The 19,452-nt window shown below is 37.4% G+C and overlaps 1 protein-coding gene across 2 annotated transcripts in view; it reads left to right on the top strand.

The window, feature by feature from the left end:
• The window catches only part of PTAR1 (protein prenyltransferase alpha subunit repeat containing 1), a 34,904-nt gene that overhangs the window by 6,028 nt on the left and 9,424 nt on the right, over positions 1-19,452 (top strand). For both annotated transcript variants that reach the window (XM_027752139.2, XM_039384821.1), the window contains exons 2-6: positions 1,290-1,459; positions 7,734-7,800; positions 12,560-12,664; positions 16,468-16,681; positions 18,929-19,230. In XM_027752139.2, coding sequence (XP_027607940.1) covers positions 1,290-1,459; positions 7,734-7,800; positions 12,560-12,664; positions 16,468-16,681; positions 18,929-19,230 — 858 coding nt within the window. The remainder of the gene's footprint in view (positions 1-1,289; positions 1,460-7,733; positions 7,801-12,559; positions 12,665-16,467; positions 16,682-18,928; positions 19,231-19,452) is intronic.

Genomic DNA, 19,452 nt, shown 5'->3' on the forward strand with positions numbered 1-19,452 from the left:
TGGTGATGGGGTAGGAGAATGGTTTTTTTTCTTCCCTCTGTCCTCAGATGGCCAGGGAAGGTTAAGGGAGCTGAGTGTGTGTTTGGAAACAGAACCACATGATTTGCAAGTGTCTTGCCTCAAGTTCACCTTACTTGTGTTCTTTACGGCTTCTGATGTTGTGATGTATGGAAGATTAAATCTGTTTTCCGAATAAGCAAATACATTCTTAAACGAGCACATTGTGTCACTGTGATTACTTTATTAGTAATCCAGTAAGGACACAGAACTAAATCTGTACACTCAAAGTACCCAGTGACAAAATTCATTTAAGATAATTGAGTTGAGGTTGAGGGGTTGACACTCCAAGTGTATCTATAGATCTTTTATTGAGAAGACTTGAGGTGGGGAATTCACTTTTTATCTGAGATCACAAGAAATCTTCTTTGTCCTGCCTGAGATCTGAGGATTTCCCTCTCTAGCAACAAATTTTTCCACTGAACAGGAGTTGGTGGAGAAATTATGCATAATGCAAAATATAAAATAATGTTGCTTTCTGTCCAAACAAGTGTGAATGCTTGACAACCTGTGGGTTTTTTTAAGAAGCTGTTAAAACTGCTATTCCAATATCGTTACGTGCTAGAGAAACCTGAGGAAAAAGTAAAATATGGTATGGCGCATTGAAACTAAACAACTGAGTCTCTTCTGCTCTGTTTGCTGGCACAAGTTCTGTGTTTGTCACTGTTTTTTTAAAGGCTAAAGTCCCTCATGCAGAGTTGCCGTTTTACTCAGACTAGCCTCTGTGTCTCAAATCTTCCCCCTGTTGATCATGCTACCTCGCATAGGACAATGAAAAATGGGACGTGAGGAAGCGAGCATGTGACTGTCTATGTGATTTTCTTCTGTGTGATCTTTTCGTTTAGAGCACCTGATTATGCTGCTGCGGGGCACACGTGGGTAGCTTTGGATCAGTGAAGTGCCTGTACAAGTTAGCATGTTTTGTTTCCCTTGCAGTAGCATTGTTACAGCTCCATTGCCTGTTTATTAAAGAAAATAAACATTATTGTGTTAATTCAGCTGAGTTAAACTGCATAGGTGATAATCTAAAAATATAGAAAAAAAAGGGGCCTTCCTTATTTAGGATCTTTGGGAAAATGGAATAAAACTTTTCACATTACAGATTTCAGCAAAAACAAGGAAAAAAGATGACGGACTGATTGGGTGGGAAGCATTGCCAGCATGCTCCATTGAGAAAAAGAATTGTTATCTACTGGAAATAAGTTTAATTATGTTTCTTTCTGTTTTTTAAGAGATGAAATTGGATTAATACCCTGCCCTGAAGCCAGGTATAACCGGAGCCCTATTGTCCTGGTAGAAAACAAGCTTGGTGTGGAGAGCTGGTGTGTCAAGTTTCTTTTGCCATATGTCCACAATAAACTTCTCCTCTACAAACAAAGAAAACAGTGGCTGAACAAAGATGGTAAGTTACCCAGTTGGAGAATAGTATATTATGTGGTTCTTAGTGCGCGTTTTTTATGTATCGTAGAATCATGTAATTTGGAAAAGACCCTTACGGTTATCAAGTCCGGCCATAAACCTAACACTGCTAAGTGCACCACTAAACCATGTTCCTGAGTGTTTACATATCTTCTAAAATACCTCCTGGGATGATGACTCCACCACTTCCTTAGCCAGCCTGTTCCAGTGTTTGACAACACTTTCAGTGAAGAAATTTTTCGTCATATCCAACCTAAACCTCTCCTGGTGCAGCCTGAGACCATTTTCTCTTGTCTTGTCTCTAGTTGCCTGGGAGAAGAGGCTGACCCCTACCTGGCTACCTTTTATGTAGTTTTATAGAAGTGATAAGGTTCCCCCGAGCCTCCTTTTCTTCAGGCTAAACAACTCCAGCTCCCTCCGCTCTTCTTTGTGAGACTTGGGCTACAGACCCTTCACGAGCTCCAGTTGCCTTCTCTGGACTCGCTCCAGCACCTCGGTGTGTCAGTGAGTACAAGGAGACGGTCACTGCCGTAGTCCTGTTGGACACGCTGTTGTGATCCAAGCCAGGATGCCATTGTTCGTCTTGGCCACTCGGCCATGCTGCTGGCTCGTGTTCAGCCAGTTCTGAGCGAACCCCCCCATGTCCTTTTCCACCAAGCAGCTTTCCAGCCACTGTTCCCCAAGCCTATAGCATTGCATGGGGTTACAGTGACCCTGGGACAGGACCCCTTAGAACCTCATACAGTTTCCCTCAGCCCATGTCCAGCCTGTCCAGATCCCTCTGCAGAGCCTCCTTACCCTCCAGCAGATCAACAGTCCCACTCAACTTGGTGTAATCTGCGGACAGACTGAGAGTGCACTCAATTCCCTTTTCCAGGTCACTTACGCTTCATAATTCCAGTTCAACCTGTTATGGAAGAAATTATTATTTCTGAGGAGAAGAGCAGGCTTTGGGTAGTGCATTTTGCCAACTTGAACAAGTTGAGTTGAAAATATAAATCCTTTCTCTCTTACCCAAGCTGGAAAGGTTAGAGAGAGACAACTTACTTCAGTAAGTTATTTATGGAAGTGATGTTAATTGATACAGAAGGAATTTTCTCCTGCTTTCCTGGCTTAGAAGGAAGACTGGTGATACATGTATCTGAAATAAGAAACAAGTGCAATGTGTTTCAGATATTGGAGTACCAGAAATCATTAGTCCATATGTCTTGATAATTGTAAAGTTTTATTTCCTTTCTCATCTCTTTGTTTTGGTTTGGTTTTTAGTTTATTATGACTTGCATGAAAGATTCTTTAGTATATGTTTTTTAAAAAATTCAAAATAAAGATTTATAAATAGCTGTGACACAGGAAATATTTGACTGCTTAGTAAGTGTCCAGTTTGGAGTAAGAATGAAAACGAGTAACTAGTTTATGAAATGAAATTTTTGTTTGTTGTTGCAGTCTCTTCTAAATAGCAATTGGAATAAAGAATGTTCTTATGCTAGGCTTATCTCAGTGTCTTATTTCTGATGTTTATTCTTTTTAAGACTTCTTTCTGATATCTTCTACCTGCTATGGTATTTTTCACATTTTTGTTTCTCAGAGGGGTATCTGTTCTGTTGAAGGGCACCCTGTGACCTCTTAAAAAGTTCAGATCTTTAACATGCAGCTGGGTTTCAGTTTGGGGCTGTTATCGTATTTTATTTTTTTTCTGTTTGCATGTAATTAATCTATCCATAAGGCACTGGCTGTGTCCATTGTGTGCTAAAATGTGTGGGATTGTCTTCCCCTGTTGAAGCATACGAAACAGCCCCTATTCACCGGCTTGTATTGATTGCAGCTATAGCAAAGGCAATCTCCCAGGTTGCTTTATGAAGTAGTGAGTTAAAGAATTATGTTTAAGTAGAGGGATAGTAGCAAATATTTGATGCAAACTGGCATTTAGTCATCATGTAGGTAATGTGTTGTACTGTCTCAAACAGATAGGCTTTGAGAGTAGGCCTGTGCAGATCAGAAAAAATGTGTGGTCACTAACATCCCTCTCTTGATATAACTGGCATTTGCTTTTCTCTAGTATTTTGTTACTGTACTCTGTTTCACTTTAAGTGGATGAAGCCAGCTGTGCACTTATCCTCATTAAACTGTAGTGTAAGGGGCAGTCAGATAGTGTAGTTGAGTTTACATAAATGTGCACCTGAGTTTCTTTTGCATTTGGGGATGATACAGAGAGAGAAGATTGAGGTCTTTAGTGAACCTTTGAATGAATGAATGAATGAATGAAAGGCAGTGAATATTGCCTACTCTTTTTTTACCTGAAGGTGGGGGTCTAGATTTATGAAACACTTTAGTTCCTTCTTGCAAACTGGATATATAATGCAAGCATTTTGAAGAGTAACATTAAATGGCAGAGAAGGTTAATAATGTAAGTATTGTAAATTTAATAAAAAGGGCTTTAATATAGGGAATATAATTAATGTTGAGTCTGGGACATAGCGAGATACAAACTTGAGCATTTAAAGAGTTGAACCTACTAGCACAGCCAGTTTTAGCGACACCGGTGGTTGTCATTACAGTGTTTTTTACAGGTCTGAGACAGGAGTTTGTGATGTGTATTGTGATCATGCTGCAGATCTCCTGCGGGGATACTTCATTTTTGGTCTCAATTAATTGTTATGGTAAAGTCTACCCTTTGAAGTTTTCACACAGACAGAAACTTGTTGTTTCAAGCCAAACTACACATGCTGAGATTTGTGTCACGTTTTTGGGTGTCCGATGACCCCTGATAGCTGTTATCTAAAGGGCAGCTGGATGCTGGTGTGTTGCCACCCTGCTGCAGTCACACCAGTGCAGGCACTGTGTTATCGTGACACTGTTGCACCTGCTGGTTCTGCCAGGATGGTGGGTGCACCGACTGCTTGAGGAGTGTCTCTGCTTCCCTCTCTGATGAAACCTTGCAGAACCCTTCCTCTCAAAATGCAGATCATAAAACTGTGTGGATGAATACTGCAGTAGCATGAATTTTAGATTACTGCCTGTATTTTGCAACTTTTGGGTTTGTTTTGAAAATGAAACACCATTCTCCTTTGTCTCTTCTGTTACCAAAGTCAGTTTCAAATGTGTGATCCACAGCATTTTTATGTCTGCTGAGGTTTTGTGTCACCAATGTAAAACATGATCAAGGCCCTCATGTTAATAACATGTTTGTAAAGAAGTTTAATATGTTTTACCATAACTGAGTTTCACGTTTGGTAGGAAGTTTTAGCAGAAACTGAACTGCAGTGGTGAAGGGAAAAAGGTGGAAGTCTTTCCCAGGTGGCCTTGGAGAATTACCTCTGAAGTGTCATAAGCAGGTATACTCTATCAAGAGATGTTACTTTTTTTCTCTGTTTGAAGTATCAGGAATTTTGCTCCAGTTTCCTTTTTTTAGACAAAAGTGCGTGCTTGGAATTTGGCAGGTAGTTGTTTTCTTTTGAATCTAGTGAAGGGATAGATTTATTTGTTACTGCTTTAAAACTCAGTTGTGTATTCTGTTGATGCTTGTAATAAACAGTGATTGTGAATGTAGTCTCTTGTTACCTCTTCTGTTTTGTTCAAATCACTGTAAGCCATTTAAAATAGAACAGAGGATAAAAACAGGGTGCTGATTCAAGTGTCTGCTTTCAGGTGTGGTGTCTGATATTTTCTCTGGCCGGATCCTGGAAAAAGGAAGTGCTTCATAGTCGTTCACTGATAGGTTACTGTCAGAGATGTGTAATTTAGTTACAGTTTCTTTTGGATGCTTGCAATCCACAACCATGACTGCTCTCTTAATACTGTTTCAGTGTAGAGAACCTAATTTTACAATATGTTTTTATCCTTTCTCTGATATTTTTAAAATTTATGCAGGCATAGTATTTGTATTATCTCAAGATAGTCTTCTGAAATTACTGCAAACTACTTCCAGAATATCTAAAAACCTGGATACAGCCATATTTTAAAAAGCCGTATTTTTTTATTTCTCCTTTTTCAGCTGGGGAGACTTTAATATACAAAAGGACATGTTCATTGTGAGCACCTGCAATGCTGTACTTTGCCTAAAATATATCCAGTGGAAAGTACTTTTAAATTGTAAATAAAAGATGATGGGTTTTTTACCAACACAGAGGGAAATAGCTGGCAACTACTGACGTTGTGTGCCGGGTTTGTCATAAGACTTTTCAATGAAAAGTGGCTCAGAAGTTACTAAATTGTGTCATTTGACATCTCTGGCTCAGAATTCACACTTCATGAATCTTTATTTGTTACTGTTTACAGAAAGCATCAAAGAACATTGGCATGAAAGTACTGAGTATTACTTTGAGATTTTCCTTTTGTCTGCATCTTTTCTTTGATAATGTTCAGCGAACCTCTGTAATGGAACAATGAATAAAATAGTAGACAGCTTCTGCTTAAGTTGAAGGTAAAACTGAAATAGTAGTCAGCAAACCACATGGTAGATGTTTAATTTTACATATGTGAGGAATCCTGGTTATTTGACTTGGGATATTCAGCTGCATGAAATTAAATAAGTGTTGAAATACTTTGCTGGTTCAGGGATTGGGTAAATCAAAGGAAAATATTTGTACTTCAGGCAGCAAATGAGGAAGAAGCTTTGTGCGTATAAGAAATTCACTCCTTGCCAACAAAGAGGGGTATAAAAGGAAATCTTTCATTAAAGGAAAAAATAATCTTAACTAAAACCCGTGAAGATAGAAAGTTAAGTTAGTTCCTTGAGACAATTTTCAAAATACCGCAGCTTAGTGCAAAATCAACAATATGCTAAAGAATTCTACACCACACCCCACATCAACCCCCTTCATTATATGATGGTTTAGCATGTTCCTTGTAAGGAAGAACACCATGGGAAACACAAAATTACTTTGTCAGACATAAATGATCAATCAGTCATACAGTTATATACAAAGTTATTCCACTTTTTGACTCTCTTCAGTATTAACTTTTGTTTCAAAGATACATGAAGCCATGTCCCTCTTCGTTTTGCATTAATGTATGTTCCATTACTGTTGCATTTCATCACTGACTTTTTCACATTTCATTTTACAGTCACATTAACTGCGTTAACCAGAGACCTGGTTCCATGAGATACCATTTTTTTTTCCTTCAAGTAATGAAGTGCCTCTTATTTGCTGGAAGTCACCTGAAGTACAGTGAATTTAGTATGTTAAATGCAGGTTGATTAGGAGAGAATGTAGCCAAACGTTATGGACAGTAAAAGCTTGGATAGTCACATTCAGTTTAGAACTTCTTGGTCAGTTGCAGAATTACTGTGTAAATGTAAGACTTGTGATTTCAGGACAGGTTGACTGATGTGATGCTGTGCCTTCAGAGAGTAGAGGTTAATGACAGTCCTTGGTATCTCAAGCTTAAGTGGAGATGCCTCATGAATCCCCACTGATTCCCTGATGGGACCCAAAACTGCTGGAATGGTGCAGTGGAGTACAAAGGGAAAGGAAGGACTAGGTTACAATGAAATTATTTTTCCATCCTAAACAACTGTATACCTCAGTCTTTTTTTTATGACATTGTTAAAAATAAGTGTAATATATAAATCTACAGTAGCCAGTGCTTAAATGCAGGATGGAAAACATGGTTTATTTTTTTGTTTGGATTTTTTTAGTGGATTAGTCTTAAAACCTCAGTCTGAAGCACTTCATAATGTATTTAAAGTTTTTCTTTGAAGTTTCAAACTTTTTCTGTGCAATTTAATAGTAGAGTAATTTTGTAATCCTGATTCATGGTTATGGTGTTTAATTTTTCTAGCTGCAGATTTTTTATAGTGTGTATATTTTTTGTAACAGTGTGGTATATGGCAGTCATCTGCAGCTCAGACTTGTACTGAAATAGTAAGGTATATTTTTAGTTGTACTATCATATTTAAATTCTTTGGATTTTCTGTGAAGAATTCTCTTTTTCTGATATATACAGTTTGTGTGCAATTTAAATTGCTGAATACACAAGGATTCTGTATAATGTTTTTTTCCCTTGCTGAGGGCATACTCAGTTCATTATTTTAAATAATAAAAAGGGAGGATATGGCAGGTTTTGCTCCCTCTTAAATTAAGCAATCATTTCTTCTGGAATGAGACAGCAATATTTTACAGAGATGGTCATACATAGGTACAGCAGCCCGTGACAGAGAGTCTTAGAGGAATGACAGGGATTAAAGGAAGTGCAGAGGGAACACTGCTGTGTGTGAATCATTGCTAATCGTGGTGCCTCTTGTTCTATCGTTTTAGAGCTGATAGATATCACGTGTACCTTGCTGCTGCTGAACCCCGACTTCACCACTGCCTGGAATGTGAGGTATGTTGCACTCAGGGAATGACATCAGAAAGACCTGGGCCTTACGTGAGTGAGTCATCTGTAAGCTTTGTTTTAAGTGGTAATTAGTGACACAGCAAGAGCTTGTCCGCTAAAGTGTTCTGAAGGAATGTTAAGAGTTTCTTCTATCCTGTATGTTGCAGATAGTTTGGGACTGCTTTTTTTTTTTTTTTTGGTAGTGCAGACCAGAGATTACACTACTGCATGTGAAGACACATGTCACGTGTTTGCCCCACATTTTCAGAGTGTGTAAGTCCCCTTGAACTTCCGCTCTTCCTTCGTTCTATCAGTTAATGAGGGACATTTCTAACCTTTAGATGGGCATATCCTTTTTGCTGAATCACACGGTGCCCAACTGATGTCTGTTGTGTGTCGTCACTGTTTTTATTTTACTCCTGTCCTGAGTCCTTTTGAGATTCTGGTTCAGTTTGGTGCCATTACCAGTGCAGTCTGTCAGAGCTGAATAGAGCTCAGTAGATACGCTGCAAGAGGAGGGGAGCGGGTATCTGCCCTCTATTTCAGACACATTTCCCCTGCTTCCCACTCCTTTCTTGTACCTGCTGGGCTTAGTATAGCTTCACCCTAGGTCATGCTGCAGAACTTATCCAGAAGTCATTATAGAGAAGAAGCAGGAATTTACCTCCTTGCTCTTCAGGAAGTGCAGAAACAGCAGTTCTTTACAACCCTGTAATTTTATGATTTTTCTGTAAATCTCAGAGTTGGAGGAATTTTCTCTTTCTGCTGCCTAGGTAAGACTGGAGACAGTCTTAAAGGTATAGTTTCAGAACTATAGAAGGACTGACAGAAAATTATGATAGTCTCTAGGAGGGCTCTCAGAAATATAGGACTTCTGTACTTAAGGTGCATTACTGTAGTAGGTGCATTAACAAAATGACCTAGAAGGATAATGGCTGCATTTAGCTGTCAGCCCCAGCTATGGTGAATTGAACTTTTTCTTTTTTCTTTCTTCTTTCTTCTTTCACTGTTGATGTAGTTCTGAAGGATTCTGCTGTGATCTATATCTTTCTAGCCTCTCAGGTCTAAGAAAGAGGGGTGAATGTGATAGCAAAGGGCTTTCTGTCATGACGATGTATAGCTTGAGTAGCTTTCAAGTGATAAAATGGTATTAGGAGCATGTATAAGTACTAGAGCTACTACAGTAATGTAATCTATGGTACTTATAACTGAGTTCAAGTTTTTGGTTTAGGTTTTGTGGAAATTTTTTTTTATTGCATGTGCGTTCATCCTTATCAGTCTGGCTTTTGTTCTGCCTGACAGCTGAAAGAATTAGCTTTTAGGTGCATGAGAGGAGTAGTTCAAAGTTGTGTATGTAATTAAAAGTAGTAAATGGAATTAAAAATGTTAATGGGTTGTTTTCTCCTTTATGATGTTTACAGTTTACTAAAATAAATTACTACAGAAGGTGACATTGCTCCCCAAACTCTGGACCACTGACCTAGCTGACACTCTGTGTTTCAAGGTCTGTTTAGCATCCAGGGAGAGGCTATTATATAAACCAGGCAGTATCTGTGGAGTTATCAGTGAGCCTGCTCTAGCCAAGGAACTGCTTTGCTGAATCTGGCCCTGCATTGTTTCAGACTGGTGCTGGGAGTTTGCTCTTTTGAAGGGTAGGCACTTTTGTTATGTGGACATACCATTTCAGCTTCTCTGTGAAATTCCTGCTTCAGCAAATTACAAGTCAAGCTAGCCAGATGTGTTACATATGCAGTCACAGAGTGGACAGACTGTTCTGCACGGATGCTGGAGATAAATCCTTATCCTGATCTAGTATGAGCTGAGAACTGATTGTGTCAAATTTGCACTCTGCTTGCAGAACATGATGGATCTGTTGTGGGATGATTGGTTTCGTCTTGCTCAGGGGATGTTTGTCCTACCAAATTCATTCAGCCAAGTCAGAAGACTGAAGTGGCATTGTAGAGGGCAAATGAGCATTGCAGCTCAGCTGGCAATCACAGAAAGTTGTATCTGGTTAATGAAGCACAGGAGAACGTAGAACTTTAAACATGCTACCTGCTAGGAAGGAATAGATTGTCTACTTTGACTTTAAAGCTATTCTAAACAATTGTGTCTACTACGTACAACATAGCCTTGTGTTTTATTTATTTATTTTAATTAGAAGTAACTGGGAAGCTGCAGAAAGGCAAGTAGAGACTTAACCTAAACTACGAGAACTGAGCAAGGCTAGTTGTATGGTGTAGGAAAACATGATAAAGAATAGGAGCATGTCACTTCTTAGAGCTGAGAGGAAAACCCCTTTTATACTGGATGGGCTACAAGATATCTCCAGTTTTTAATCATAGTTTCAGTTATTTTGTGTTTTTAGAAGTTGAAAAATCTTGCAAGTTAAAATGACCAAAATTTTTATGTGAGTGATTGTAAAGGAATTGTCATAAGTGCTTTTGTTCTTGCTGTTATACTTCCTGGCGTGTACAATTGTTCAAAGTAAAAAGATATTAGGTAACAAGATGCTCTGAGAAGTCAGTGTTTTTACTATTAGATATCAATAGCTTCAAAGGTGTCACATAAGGCAAGTTAAAATTTCAGAATATCTTTTATGGAAGCTACAGTCCGTAACACTGAAAAATTATCTGTGATGCATGTGGCAAGAAAATGAGCTAGAAATTACATACCCCAAGTTGGATGTTAGCTGAAAAAGCCCTGAAGAGGGGATATGTAGGAGTGTATGATGCTTGTGATTGCAGTCCTTGTGAATGGGAGAATCTCTCATATGAAAATCTTTGAAGCTAAAACCAGCTTTTCTACCACAGCAGTGAAAGTGAATCTTGTCTGTACTGTTCCTCAACTTTGCAAAAGAGGAAATTTACCTTAAAAGTACGTAAGTGTGAGCCTATTTATTTACAGTTAATGCTTTAAAATAGGAAGAGCAATTTCTTCACTGAGAGTTTTGGTTTGGGAAGGTAGGTGGCCTGGTAATCTAAATCTGTGTTAAATATGCACATGCATTTAAGTGTCAGACCGATCTAAGCTGCATTTTCATTGTCTGTGTGGTGATTTTTACCGAAATGTCACCTTTTGCAATGCAATAGTGGGGCAATTGTTCCACCTGCTCCAGTGTTGACATTCCCTGAATCTTTCTCTTGCCTGCTTTCCAAAAGTCAGTGGCACTGGCATGGAACAGTGTGGTCAGTCTGCCACTTCTGGCTGGTATACCTGGAAAACCAGCTAAGAGCACCCAATCTAAAGCATGCTGGAACTTGGTTTAGATAAAAATGAATGTCCCATTAGCTATGTTTCTGATCTCTGCAGGCAGTTCTCTACTGACTTCACTAGCCATCAGAAGCAAAACTTAATTAAGGATTTATACATTTCACCACTTTTCTTCAATTGTAAATAATATTTGCTCACTGCTAGAGTTGCAACCATTAGCTTCTGATCCTGGGTATACGGTTCAATTAAAGCAACACAAAGCCAAAGTACCAGATGGAGTCAGTTTCTTACTGAAAACTACCAAAACAGATAGAAAAGGACATAAGTACTCACAGGAAAGAAATATGTCAACTTGTTTGTGAGACTCAGGCCATAACTTTAGGACCACATTATATATTCTGTGTCAGACTGCAGAGCAGTTTTACCTTCTTACTTGTTAGCAGATATTTTCTGTTCCCCTGGTTTTTTTTGGTCAGAAAGTTGATCATCTGCTCCTTACTTACTAATGCTCCTCTTGCTGAACCTGGTGTTGTGCCTAATGTTATGATGAATCATAAATTTTAAAATAAAACCAAACCACAACCCAAGCCCATGCCAAAATTACTTCTGCTTCTTTCACTCTCAGAGTTATAATTCTGACTTCTGTAGGTTTGGGGAAATGTATGCTTTCTTTCTGCAGATGATAACTTTGTAACTTACTGTATCTTTACTTCAAAGCTGCTGCCCACTAGGTTGGAGAATAGGATATGAAGACTATTGTCCTTGGAGGAACCAGTGATGGGGTGATGCCTACAAACGTGGTCAGGACAGGCAGTAAGAGTTGTAAAGCTAGAAGGAAGAGGGTGAGGGGCAGGGAATTCTGTGCAAAGAAGGATTCTGTGAGAAGGCCAAGTCTGGACTTTCATTTTGCTCTGTCTGCGATGGAGGTGCTCTGGGAAGGGTTGTGTTGCATCAACATTAAGTTTTGTCAGGGCAAATTATTTTCTTTTTTTTTTTCCCCTTAAACCAAAAGTTGTTTTACGCTAAAGTAAACGTAGTAATTTCAGCCTTTTTTTTAAGTTTGAAAAACATTCTACACACAAAGAATAGTTTCCCCTTCTTTTTAAATTTAGGGAACCTTGATACTGCATCTTGGGCAGTATTTATAAACTGAAAGTAAGTATTGGAGAGTGCTGTGTGTAATGGTATTTTTAGATGTACATAATGATCTTAGGGCTTAATTTCAAGAGGGAATGTTTATTTATATATGTAACCCTATTGGCTGTTGACTCAGTGATTTCTGGGTAGATTTGAGAACCAATGCGTTGTGTATATTCAGATTAAGATAAGGTTCTTTGATCTGGATTTATTTTATTGGGCCTGATGAATAGTGTGCATGTATGTATAGCACAGTGGAATGGGTGAATCCACCAAAGGGTTTTTAAACTCTTGTAGTTTGACAGTGAAGTTCAGTTCTGATACAAAGGGAATGCCTTGCAATTTGTTACTGGAATTTGTGTTATGTTTCCAGGTTACTACTTTTATTCATACAGATTTATTTTATCTTTTGTAGGAAAGAATTAATACTGTCTGGCACTTTAAATCCACTTAAAGATTTGCATCTTGGAAAACTGGCGTTAACCAAGTTTCCAAAGAGTCCAGAAACATGGATTCATAGGTTTGTTTCCCCTGCCTTTTATTGACTCCTTAAAACGATTTTTCCTAGGGTTTTTTCGTTTCCTGTTCTTGGGTTAAGAAGAGCCATAGGTGAAGGAAGACAACAATATAGCTGAATCTTTGATACAGTCATTGTGGAATACTATGCTTTGGCTTTTGAAGCTGCCTACCTATATTTTACTCTTAGAACAGGGATCATATACACCTTTTTGCTGCATACTTTTTTAATAAACTTGGGGGGTGGGATAGGTTTTCCTAAAGGTTTGTCACGTCTTGCAGCACCTAAAATTCTCAACCTGAAAATTCCGATGCCATCAATAGTAAGTATCTGAGCACTGTAGGTTTCTTCCTCTTTCCCTCCACCTTACTACTATATCATGGTCTACAGGCATTCCAGAAAGAGAAGAATCTGTAAAAGCTAATCTTTATAACCAAAGCTGACTTCTTTCCCATTTCAGTCTTTTTGGTTTGTTGAATTTATTTTTATCATTTCTAATGTAAGCAAGGTCATTAAGTCACCACTACTAAATATTATAATAATAGATCACGTTTGGAAAACATAGCACCAGAATTACACAAATGCACAAAGCTAATTATCTCAGTTCATGACTTAGCATTCATAAAATGCCTGTAGCATAGCCAAGTGAAGTACAGATCCACCGCTCAACTTTGTTTAAAAACAAAATAAATCTTCATATATGTGTGATCTTTATTCATTCTGCCAATAAAAGGATAACTCATCCTTTTATAGACATCTTAAAGAGAACTGAAGGTAGCATGTTAGGAAGCAGTTTGCAATGTGGGTGTTTAACATGTCCAGCATTAGGACAACTGTAAAGTTGATACCACATTAGGGGACTCATACTCTATAAAAAACCTAAATAAAACTTCCGTCTTACTGACTACATGAGAATTTTTGGAAGGGGAATTTGTTGGTTAGCTCTTCTTTGTGAGTGCATGAGCTTAAAACTCTTGAAGTTAATTAGAATGTAACACATGGAATGTTCCTGGGTGTTTTTTTCTTAGTAATATTGATATAGCAGCAACAACAATCAATTTCTGTGGCACTGATTTTTAATTTTGTCGTTCAGCTACTCTTCATCATCTTCATGCTACTGACTCATGCTGCTTGATGGCTGTGAAGCAAAAATATGTAGTTATAATGGGAAAAAAACTTGCAGTTTGTCATAGTTTAACCTTTTATACATGGTAGCTAACACTGGAAAAATATGCTTTTTTTGCATTTAAATAGTTCTGAACCTGGTGTCATTCATAATTTTATGAAGAACAATAAGTTTTTATGAAATTAGTCAGAATGTATTAGGTTCTTTATATTTATTTACCTCTTAGAAATAGTAAAAAATTCTGTCTATAACTTCCATGCAATCTTGAATTATGAGTATTTTAATATTGTCATAATTTGTTGCTCTTTCTCTTATGTACCTACCTCAGAAAAGTATATTTGAGTATGATTGTACAAATATTTAGCTTGGATTTGGATATGCTGGCCATGATTGATACATGTTGGAAAATAAGATGTGCAAAAATTTTTTTTTCTGCATCGGCATAATGATTATTCTTGGGTTTTCTGTTCCCCCATGGTACCAAATCTCAAGACAGAAGTGCAAAAAAATAGAATGAGGCTATTAATAAAATTCAGTAACACATATTGAAATTGTTTTTTCTTATACACTGCAAGTACACTCACTAAACACATAAAAATACCATTTGTTCATTTTGCCAGATGACCTTCTGCTATACGTTTTCAGGTGTTCAGATAGATCTTGTACGTATACAGTCAGTATATCTATTGATTGTGCATCAGTCACTTAACAATCCTTCATTCATTTGTGATAATTCCAGGAACCATAATAGTAATAGGAACATGCAAAAGTGACAGTGACTCCAAATTAATTAGTGGCAATTTCTCTTAAAAACTTTAAAAATAATACCGTGATATTCAGCAGTTTGCAAAAATGCATTTTAAATCTTCTGAAGTTGTGATTGCCTTGTCTAGCAAGTAGCTCAAATTTCATTATATATTTTTTTAAGGTTGCAGCCACAGAGACCATAAAGTCTGTATTTTTTCACTCTCTCCTGTATATATAATTTATCAGAATACCTTATCTTATAAAGCATCCGCATTTTAAGAAACTGAAATAATTATAGGCTTGAAATAATTTGTCTTTTTATTGTTTTACTCAGAAGTCAATGTTAATGAAATGATACACATTTTTTGTTAAAGGAATGATTCTGCTCATTTAGTTTTTATGCCAAGGAATGACGCTCTGCTCATTTAGGTTTTTATGCCTAGTCAATATTCCAGTTTCCATTTCTTGCAAATCTGTGGATTGAAGTGAAAAAATCCTAAAGGTGATGTTTGGATCAAAGATGCTTTTAAAAATCAAAAGTTAAGTCTTCAAAATTACTACATTTCATAAAATACAGTTATACAACAGTCAAAGAGGATGGGTTTGTTTGGCTGTACATCTTTAGTTAAAACAAATGTTATATAGGAAGAAAGTGTTCATACACTGCTTTTGATTTCTGCTGACAAACAGTTTAAAAATGTATTCTTATAAATTATGTTTAATATTGTCTTCCAGTATTTTAAGTCTTTTTTTTTTTTAATAATCAGGAGAAAAAGATACAGTGTAAATAAAAAAAAACCAGCAAACAAGTATTTTATAAATGTTTTCAAATGAGAAAGAAAACATATGGATTACTAGTTTTATTTTTTAAATAAAAAATTGACTTGTCTACTTTTTTTAAATATATATATATATATATACACAAACACAATTTTGTGTATGACTGGCAAAATAGAATTCTGTGTTTAAAAAAATGAATTTATTATTTTTATTTTAGTTATTGATTTCTTTTAACCAGGAGTGACAATTTTCTGAAAGTTGCTATTAATTGATCTTGGAACTGCTGTTAGCCAGTACAAAACAGAAATACCTCTGTGTAGCAGACAACAGGATGTCTGGCTTTCCAGAGCATTCCACTTGGGGCCATTGGAATTCTGTTGGCATGTGCTGTTCTGTGGAAATTTACACGTCTGTGATCTGGTTTTGTAGGACCATTTTGTGTAGGGGCTGCAGAGTCATGGCTTATGCAGCATTGAGGTTGCCTGTAAAAATACTACTAAAATACTACTAAAAGTCAGTCTAGAGTAAATTAAAAAAAAATAAATCTAGACTTCTGTGCTTATCTCAGTCACATGAAATCAAATATGTGTAATTCATCAATAAAAAAAATTTGTTTTGCTTATACCTATAGCCCTTCAAACTGTAAGCATTTTGCACTTTGTTAGTTCTGGTGGTGTACAGAAACTAATTTGACTTGCTGTGTGCAGTACTGTCAGATGTAAAAAATATTGACAAAGCAGAGTTAATTTTTTGTTGAGTGACTTTTTTCTATCTCTTGATGGATACTTCATGTTAGTGCTATGCAAGACTTTGAAAGAGGAGCTCATGAGAAATCCCATGTGCACAGTGTGCATTTTTTTGAAAATTTGCTGTTTCCTTCTGATTTTTTTCTGTATGCTGTAAGTAGCCATGACAACTTAAGAGTGAACAAACTGATACAGCTGGAGTTAAATTATGTTGGGGTGTGATCATAATGTCATAGGTTTCAGTATGGGAAGCATTCAGATGGTTATGTTTACTGCTTTTTCTTATCTGGCTAGAGTGTAGTTCAGATAATTGAGGTATTGGAAGATTTGATTTATATAAATGAAAAACCTTTTTTTTCCTCTTAAAATTGCTCTCTCACCTTTAACACTTTACATCATTTAACCAGACGATGGGTGCTGCAACAACTAATTCAGGAAAACTCCTTGCCAAGTCTCGCGACTAAAGGAAACCTGGGAGCAGCACCTGTGGAGAGAATTCACCGACTAGTGCAGGAGGAAATGAATGTCTGCTCTGAAGCTGCTGGGAGATATCCAAGCAACTACAATGCCTGGTCCCATCGCATCTGGGTTCTACAGCATTTGGCAAAGCTGACTGTCAAGGTATAACACAATAGTGAATAAAGTCTTGAATTTTCTTGTCAAAAAAACCCCCAACAAACTGTTTTGCTAAGCAGAAGATAGAAATATGTTAATAAGACACAAAGTAATTTTTCTTGTAGACATCCCCAGTAAGGCCTTGGCTGTTTTTTAGATGACTGGGCCTCCAAAGGTACTTGTCTTTTGTGCAAGTGGACACTGCCATATTTATCTGGTTATCCTTAAAATCTTTCTTCTCCAGATGCAGTTCCTTTTCATTTCCCCAGTGCCCCAGACCAGGGAGGAAGTTTGGAGCTGCAGGTTATGGTTGGATAAGCACTTTAAAACAAGCAAGCATAGGGTCAGGGAGGGTGTAGGAGGGAGTGCAGACCCAGAGGTTACGACAGAGGTCACTGAGCACATATGTCCTATTCTGGAGGAGGATGCCAGTTCCACGGTACTCAGCTCACCTCTGAAGGTAGAAGACAGCCCTTTGCGAGAGGCTATCGAGAGTGTAGAGGGAGGTGTTTTCATACAGTTTGCTTCTCAGAACAAGGACAAACGGCTTGTGCTATTCAGTGTGGAAATGGAGAAAACTGGCTTGGTACGAAAGAACCTCTGTTGGAATTCAGATGTTAGCCTGCTTTTTTGTTTACTTCCAGTGTTTGAAGCATCTTCCACTGTTACTCTGAGGTTCCTACATGAGAGGCTTTGGTTTTCTGTAGATCTAAAGAGGTTTTAATGGCAATCTTCTGTATTGCTTTTTTTAAAGAGGTTTTCTAGTTCAGGTAAGGAGTGATCCTTGAATCATTTTGTTCCCTTTGTACAGGGAGTTAAAATGCAATTTAGTAATTAAGATGTTCCCCTGTAACTTTGCAGCTTATATATGTCAGATAATTGAATTGGATTATTCCAAGATCTAGGTTGGACATGATGTGCATAGTATCAATTCCTGCTGAATAAAGACTGGTCTGATTTTTCTGAGCCTCATGTTATTCTTCGACGATTTCAAAGTTCAGAAGTTTAAAACAGTAAGCTTAATTCTGCTGAAAATGGAGAAGCTGATCTTATGGTTTAAAGTGCAGAACTGGAGATGGAGAGGTTTAGTCCCCTTAAGAATTGCATGTATGGGCTGTTATTTAATACTGCACTTTAGTTTGCTGATCTGTCAAAGGAAGGCAATGCTGATATCTCCTGTCAAGATATAAAAAAACACCTTGAGTATCTCAGGTAGAAGGCACTGTTTACACTGTTTGTATTTGCTCTGATTTCTTTCAGAACAAATGCACCACAAAAAGGTGTATAACTAACCTTGTGTGTTTCCGTGGTTTTCTTTGTGGGAGGCTCTGTCTTTTGTGCTGCAGGAGAAAAAAGAAAGACTTCTCCCTATGAAAGTTGCTTTGCATCAGCTGGTCGTGTTAAGTGATATAGGTAGCTTAGGAGAAAAGATGAAAAGCAAGAGTATACCAGTAGATTCTATTCAAAGTCTTTAAAAGTAAATGAAAAGGGTAATTTTGATGTCTTTGGAGAGTTTAAACTTTGTAGGAGGAGCAATGTGAGGAAAGAAGTTAAGCCCTGTAACGAAATGAAACCACCAGCTCTAATAGAGAAAATAAAGTAAAAGAAGCTTTGTCTGGTAGCCAACTTGCCTGTCTCTCCAGAAATTAATTTTGAAGGTTTAAAAGCATTCAGACTTAAGGGAAAATTCTTTATTCCAGAAGTGTTACAAACAGAGCTACAATCAGCAGTATTGTTTACCAGAGTTATTGTGAAACCCTTTTTAGGGATTCATCAATTACCAAGTCAAGCAACCTGATTATGGACAAATAGTTTTGTATTCCACAGGCTCTAGGATTTTAAACATAATGTTATTGATTGACATTCTTTCCTGGAAAATGGAGGCGTAAATTAATTTAAGGTTTTTTTTTTCTTTTTAAGTAACTCACCCACCCTCTGACATCCACAATGCCCTAGGCAAAAAGTAAAATTTTTTTAACTAATCAGTTATTTATTACTAGTATCAGTAGTTTGGTGTACCACCTCTGCCTTCTCTATTTATTCCTAACCATTCTGAAATTGTTAAACCACTGCTTATTTCTTATTTTAAGTAGTTTGGGGTTTTTTCCACATCAGCTTGTGGTTAGGTTTCTGAGAAACCTATTTTTTCAGACTTTGAAAGAAGTATCGATTTCTTTTCTGCAGGGATGCAGAAGCATTGGTGGCAAGTTCCTTCTTTATACTGGTTGTAAATGTCCCTGCTTTTTGTTTCAGGTTCTCCTTGATGAACTTTCATCCACTAAATATTGGGTATCCATGCATGTCTCGGACCATAGTGGATTTCATTATCGCCAGTTCTTACTCAATTCCTTGATAGGCAGAACTGTGACTGACAGTAACGTACTGGTAAATGAACAAAACCCTAACCTTCAGAAGGAGAAGGAGAGTGCAGGGACAGAAGCTGCTTGTGCAGAGGAGCAAAGCGTGGATCTCCCCCGCCGTTTAGAGGAAGAGATGGAGCTCTGCACTGAACTGATTGATAATTACCCAGGGCATGAAACCTTGTGGTGTCATAGGTAAGAGGACTTGGTCAAAAGAGTTTCCTTCTGATTTGCGGATTGTTCTTTGCTTGATATTTCCAAACAAATTGTTGTTCTGGTTTTTAAAAGTACCACTCAACAAAAATTTTTAAGCTACCATGTCTTAAGCCTTTGGAAAATATTCAAGAGCATAATCAGAACTATTGCATGGAAAAATTGATTAGGCTTAAGTATCTTGCTGATTTAAGTTCTGCTTGT

This window comes from Pipra filicauda, unplaced genomic scaffold, assembly GCF_003945595.2.
Source record: "Pipra filicauda isolate LSUMZ 115617 unplaced genomic scaffold, ASM394559v2 scaffold37_size4185640_pilon, whole genome shotgun sequence".
Classification (NCBI taxonomy): domain Eukaryota; kingdom Metazoa; phylum Chordata; class Aves; order Passeriformes; family Pipridae; genus Pipra; species Pipra filicauda.